The following is a 7,301-nucleotide window of genomic DNA, read 5'->3' as shown; positions in this document are numbered from 1 at the left end:
AAGTTGTCCATGATGTCCATGATCCAAAAAATAGTTAATAATTATAAATTTTAATGTTTAAACAAGAATACCAGATTGCTAGAATCGAAGATCAACTCAAAAATTGGACTATTCCAAAGGTAGATCCTAAAACTATCTACCAAATTTCAACCTTCAATTTTACTCAAAGATCATGCATCAAATTCTCAGAGAAGAACATCCCAATTCATAGCAATAGGGAATCTCTGAATCTTTTTTCAAGATCTCTTATACTCCAACATCGTGAAGAGTTTAACTATCTCCATGTCGGTCTTGTCCAAGTCGCGGTAAAACCATTGTTCAGACTTGGATTAGATATCCCAGTCCTTATCTCCTTACGAGATAAGAGACATGAAGATTTCTCAAATTCTTTATTGGGAATGGTTCAATCCAATTTAGAGAATGGACCAGTCTATTTCAATTGTTATCCAAACTTTACTCTGTCTCTCCAGGACCCACACATATTATCAGCTCTCATGCTAGATTTACAGTCAAAAAATTTAAACATCAAGGCTGAAACCCATTCTTCAGTCGTTATATTCAGGGTTTATTATAAGCTCATGAATACAAACATTTCTCCAAGAGCATTAAGATCCTCACCAAAAGGATGGACTATGCTCATAGAAGCAAATATTGGAAAATCATCAGTGACTGTCCCAAAAACACTCTCTTGGGATCAAATAACCAGAAGCACTCTCTGGAAAATAGAAGATGCAAATCTTCCAAAGAGGAAAGAATCTCAAAACCCAGTCCAAATTATCGAACATGACGATGGAAGCGTTGAAATAAAATTCAGCGAAGAACCTTCGTCAGAGTCAAAAGTAAAAGAATTCCGGAGTTCTAGACCAAGTACTTCAGGAATATCAAGATCAATGTATGACCCCTTAAAGGTAAAAGAGGTCAGTTATGATCAAAAAAGGGCGTCAATCCACTATGAAGATGGCTCAAGGTCTCCAACCCATACGAATATGGATACTCAATCCGTCTACAAAAGCCAGCTAAATGTCATTACAGCTGATTTCCAGATAGACAAAGAATTTTTGAAAGCAGATTTTATGTCAACTACCAACTCTTCAAAAAGAAATGCCTTCTTCCAAACCTACAAAGAGGCTGAGCGAAATGAATTAAGAGCTCAGTGGTATTCTCATATGGAAGCCATCAAAGAAAATATACCATTCTTCGAATGGTTTGAAGAAAATATTCTGCAGGTATGCACCTTGACCCAGAGGAGTTGGAAGACTACCAAAAGAGGCGAGGTATATTCGAAACATCCTCCGTTAGAAGAAGTCGAATTCGACAACCACTACGGAGAAAAGGTCAAAGCTAGCCCTTTCAAACATATTCCGGAAGGACTAGAAAAGGGTAATCCGACCCTAAAAGATATCAAGAATATCCAGCATCAAAACAATTATTCAAATAAGATTTTATCCACGATCGCTACTCAACTTGAAAGTATCGAGGGAAAAATCTCAAAGAAATCAGGTACTCAGCAAGAACAGGCAAGCAGCTCTGTACCAAAGGTTGATGAGTCAATACCAATACTCAGACCGGCAAATCTCGAAATATTTACAAAAAGGATTTCAAAAGAAGAGGCTGCAATGGCCAAGATAGAGGAAAAGTTAGACAGGATATTAAATCCCGCCATGACGCCTCAAGATTCATCTGTCAATGTCGTTAACAATGACGACGAGAACCAAGAATTCGAAGACGAGATTGCAAACGAGAGAGAAGAACCTTTCTACAATCGAATTGAAAGGATCTCTAGAAGAAGTCAAAATAATGCCAGTAATCAGAAAAACTGGTATCCTCAACCGTCTTTTCCGGATATCCAGTTCGAAGAAAAGACACTACAAACTCAAGCTCATTACGATGGTTTAGCAATCTATGAATGGAATATCGATTGATTGTCTGACTATCTGATAATGAATGTTGTAAATGAAATGATGATGGCCGCAGGCGCGTATAAATTACAAGGCCATAAATCCGACCATCAGATAGCTCAAGTTTTGGTAACCGGATTTACCGGGCAACTCAAGGATTGGTGGGACAAATATCTCGACGAAACAACCCGCCAACAGATATTAAACCACTATGTCATTAGACCAACTACTCAAATTATCAAAGAAGGTCCATCAACTAGGACCGAGGTACAACATGAAAGGGTAGAGGATGCTGTCAACACCTTCATATATACCCTCATAGAATTCTTCGTCGGCGACCCTCTAAAATACCAGGAGAGATCCGCTGAGATACTCATGAATCTGAAATGTCCTACCTTAGGTGATTTCAGGTGGTACAAAGACATGTACTTCAGCAAAGTTCTTATTAGAACAGATAGTTCGTTGGAATTCTGGAAAGAGAATTTCGTCAATGGACTACCAAAACACTTCTCAAGGAGGATCAAAGATGATCTTAAGACAAAGTACAATGGAACAATTCCATGGCAAACTTTGTCATACGGATCCATAGCATCCTTCATCATAGAAGAAGGACTCAGACTTTGTAATGAGTCAAAGATTCAAAACAAGCTCAATTCTTCGATATCAAACAGAAAAGAGCTTGGTAGATTTTGCGATCAATATGGATGCAAGGGAATAGAAGCTCCCTCAACCTCCAGACGGAAGAAGGTTAAGACGCATCCAAAACCTTATCATTCATACAGGCCTAGAGAAACATATCGGAGTAAACCCGTGCAGTCTCAGAAGCCAACATACTCAAGAAGGAAGTATATTCCTACAAAAACCCATAGAGGAAAGAAAAAGCAAACTTGCTTCAAATGTCGTGAAGAAGGACACTATGCTAACAAGTGTCCAATCAAAGGAAAGATCAATGAGTTGGATATAGATCAAGAGCTGAAAAATCAGCTATTACGACTGACCCTAACTGACTTAGAGCAATCAAGCGAGGGAGAAATCCTCGAACTCCAAGAAGAATCTGATTCATATTCTAGCACAGAATACGAATCAGAACAAGAAGGAAAAAGAACGTGCGAAGGATGCATAAATGTCCTTACCAAGGATCAAGAAATTCTACTCGAAGTAGTAGAAAAAGTTCAAGACCCAGAAATTCAACAGAAGATTGCTCAACGACTTAGGGATGCGAAGACAATCTCTAGGCCAACTGAAAGGGAAGAAAGAAATCCCTACAGACTCCAATTTGTTCTCCAAAGATTTGAAAAACCGAGGGAACTCACTACTCAAGATTTACAAAGAGAGATTAATAATCTCAAACAAGAGGTACAGGCGCTAAGATCTGAAACCAGGTCAGAATCTTATACGCTTCGTCAAGAAATTCTCAATCTTCAGGAAAGGCTGCCAGCACAAAAGGAAACGGCGCAACCGAACCTGGATGAAGAAGATTTTCAAAGTTCCTTCGTTGGAGCCATCACCACTTCTCAATTTCAAAAATGGTACGCTCTCGTTACCTTAAAAATTTATGATTTCAAAATCACACTAAAGGCTCTCATAGATAATGGAGCCGATCAAAATTGCATTCAAGAAGGCTTAATACCTACAAAGTATTTTGAAAAAACTACTAAGGGCCTTAGAGGTGCTAACAACAACAAACTCAAAATTAATTACAAACTATCAAAAGTTCATGTTTGCAATGATGGAATTTGCTTCGTAAATTCCTTCCTTCTAGTAAAAGAACTAATCCTAGGTACTCATTTCATTACTCAATTATATCCTTTTAGAATAACTGAAAAAGGGTTAGAATCAAAAGCCTTAGGAAAGAAGATAAAATTTAACTTTCTTTCCCCATAAGGATTAGCGAAATAAATAACCTTCAAAAGAATACAATTATTCAATCAATAAATGTATTAAATTATAAAGAAAAACAAATTTCTTTTTTGAAATAAGAAATTTCATTCAAAAGAATAGAAGAACAAATTCAAAACAAAACTGTCCAGTTTAAAATCAAAACTTTACAAACTCAATTAGAAAAAGAAGTTTGTTCAAATATCCCAAATGCATTTTGGAATAGGAAACAACATATTGTTGATCTTCCTTATATCAAAGCTTTCGAGGAGAAAAATATTCCTACAAAAGTCCGACCTATTCAAATGAATAAAGAATTACTAACGTTCTGCAAAGCAGAAATTAATGATCTTTTGTTTTGAAATCTTCATGTCTCTTATCTCGTAAGGAGATAAGGACTGGGATATCTAATCCAAGTCTGAACAATGGTTTTACCGCGACTTGGACAAGACCGACATGGAGATAGTTAAACTCTTCACGATGTTGGAGTATAAGAGATCTTGACGGGGAAGTATCCCGATACACATGACATACATACATGCACGAGGTCCCATGATTTTTATTCACTACATATAGTTCAAGTAATCATACTATAGCCAGAGTGTTCTTAGTTTATTGGATTTAGATTAGTGATCGTAAAGTTCACTTTATTCAATAACAATCTTTACTTGATAAACAACAATAATAACTTTATTGAAAATAGAATATGTTTTTGTTTACAAACTATATGTTTTAGGGCATAAAACCCAACATCCTAGAGATTCAGGGTGTGACATGATGCAAATTGGAGACGCCACAAGCATATGTCTCTTTTGAAAGCTTTTGGCCTGAAACACAGCACTTATGGCTCCGTGATAGGTGCAAACGTGGAACTGTAGGAACTTGTCTTTGGACGGCTAAAGATGATGGAATTTACTTGAGAAACTTTCTTGCTAATGTTGATGAATTGATTCACAAGTGGAACTATAAAAGTTAGAGAAGCTTTATTATCTCCTTTTGGTGGAATTATCCTTCCGGAACCAATGAAAAATAATGGAATAACACAAAAATGTTGTTTTTTTTTTTGTATGAAATTTATTTCGTAACGAAGTGTATTGTTGTTCTCCAAAATTTTAAATTATGAAGAAAAACAAAATATTATATTTGTATATGAATACAAGTTTTCAAAGTTGTAATATAGTTTTTATGTTAAAACTAAAAAAAATGATGATTTTTAGGGACCAATCTGAGAGAGAGTTTAGAACAATAAAATCTAAAATAGGTATTAAAAGCTCATGTTTCTGCCATCTTCACATCGATCTTAGAATAGGATGGTGGCACAATCCTTGAATTTCCATATATCTTATTAAAAGTTTCACATATTACATTGTAGTTCCACAATCTTTCTTGATGTCCGATTTTCAAGAATTTGGATCTCGGACCAAAACTAAAAATATGAAAAAGCAAACAAAAAAAATGAAAAGTAACATAAAATAAAACATGAAAATTCGATAAAATATAAATTTAAAGGAAGATAAACAACACCAAAATTAAATACAAAATAATATTTAATTACAAGAGGGTCCTCTTAAATTTCTTTATAAATGCGAAAATGGTGTTGGGATATACGAACACAACTAGTGAGGCAAACACCTTATATCGTGTAAAGTTATATTATTCGGTTAGTAATGCAATCACACACAATATATGACTGTGACCTATCGTTTAAACCATAGCATGACCTTAGGCTTTTTTCAATTCTTGGCAGAGTTGGATGCATGGTACTTTTCTACACACGGCCCACGTACGCATACATGGACCCTTCAGACGGATTGGTATACGTGCCCCTTAGGCCGGACTTTGTCAGGCACAACACAATACACGTGACTGGACCCTCATAAAAGAAAAGGTCTTCATGATAACATGTCGAACATATATATCGAAGGTATGCATCCGTACTAACTTAACATAACGGGGAAGTATCCCGATACACATGACATACATACATACATGCACGAGGTCCCATGATTTTTATTCACTACATATAGTTCAAGTAATCATACTATAGCCAGAGTGTTCTTAGTTTATTGGATTTAGATTAGTGGTCGTAAAGTTCACTTTATTCAATAACAATCTTCACTTGATAAACAACAATAATAACTTTATTGAAAATAGAATATGTTTTTGTTTACAAACTATACGTTTTAGGGCATTAAAACCCAACATCCTAGAGATTCAGGGTGTGACATGATGAAATCAAAACCCCATAACGGTTCTCCCAACAGGCATTGAGTAATTCTTGCGAAAGAAGTCTTGCGCAATTCCTGTTTGCAACTATAGTTCTAGAATTTTTTGAACTTATCTGTTCTACCTCACCCTAAAATTTCTAAGGTCCTCCTAAAAAGTTTGAAAGTTCAACTTAAAAAAATAAATCGGGAATTTAATACCTTGTTGGACTTGGGTGCTATACCATATGTAATCTATGAATTGCTTTCTCTATTTTATATTTTCTACCGGGGAAGTATTCATATTTTGTTGTCCATTTTATGAGAGTGTTTTAAAAATCAATGAAATATTTATTATTCTTGGGCTAATAACTATTATCTGTTCAAGGAATTTTGTTATTGAAAATCTAATAAATCTCTCAAATTATCCCAAAATTAACCTTAAATTGTGTTGCATAACCGAGATTAGTTAAATGATTGAGTTTTTTTGCAACCATAGCATGCATTTACATAGTTTCTTGCATGTACTATAAGTACGTATATTTATTCACATGTCCAACACAAATTGGTAGTTAAGCTAAAGGTTGATTAGGAAATGATAAAGAATATTGTCGTTTTCTTTCTTTTCACGGTGGCTTTAGTTGGGGCTCAGGTTCCAAGGGTCGCGTTACCACCACCAGGACCTTCTAGATATTACATTCATGTGGTTAACGGGCTAAGCAAACTTGGGTTGCTTGTGCATTGTCAGTCTAAAGACGATGACTTGGGGTATCATCGTTTGCTTAATCATGGAGATGATTACCAGTGGAACTTCAAGGTTAGCTTTTGGGGATCAACCCTCTATTGGTGCAAATTGGAGACGCCACAAGCATATGTCTCATTTGAAAGCTTTTGGCCTGAAACGCAGCACTTATGGCTCCGTGATAGGTGCAAACGTGGAACTGTAGGAACTTGTCTTTGGACGGCTAAAGATGATGGAATTTACTTGAGAAACTTTCTTGCTAATGTTGATGAATTGATTCACAAGTGGAACTATAAAAGTTAGAGAAGCTTTATTATCTCCTTTTGGTGGAATTATCCTTCCGGAGCCAATGAAAAATAATGGAATAACACAAAAATGTTGTTTTTTTTTTTTTTTTGTATGAAATTTATTTCGTAACGAAGTGTATTGTTGTTCTCCAAAATTTTAAATTATGAAGAAAAACAAAATATTATATTTGTATATGAATACAAGTTTTCAAAGTTGTAATATAGTTTTTATGTTAAAACTAAAAAAAAATGATGATTTTTACGGACCAATCTGAGAGAGAGTTTAGAACAA

The 7,301-nt window shown here is 35.3% G+C and overlaps 1 protein-coding gene across 1 annotated transcript; it reads left to right on the top strand.

The window, feature by feature from the left end:
• Positions 1–6,575: 6,575 nt before the first annotated feature.
• LOC147791258 (S-protein homolog 1-like) lies at positions 6,576–7,025 on the top strand. Its single transcript, XM_087126605.1, has one exon. It carries the CDS (start codon positions 6,576–6,578, stop codon positions 7,023–7,025), a length of 450 nt encoding a protein of 149 aa, XP_086982731.1.
• Positions 7,026–7,301: the final 276 nt, after the last annotated feature.

Source organism: Cucurbita pepo, chromosome 9 (genome assembly GCF_057944985.1).
Source record: "Cucurbita pepo subsp. pepo isolate OVF chromosome 9, ASM5794498v1, whole genome shotgun sequence".
Taxonomy (NCBI): domain Eukaryota; kingdom Viridiplantae; phylum Streptophyta; class Magnoliopsida; order Cucurbitales; family Cucurbitaceae; genus Cucurbita; species Cucurbita pepo.
This window is presented reverse-complemented; position numbering and strand designations above follow the sequence as displayed.

What these genes read in the sequence shown, in the direction of transcription:
- LOC147791258 (XM_087126605.1), top strand. Translation starts at nt 6,576, where the DNA reads ATGATAAAGAATATTGTCGTTTTCTTTCTTTTCACGGTGGCTTTAGTT.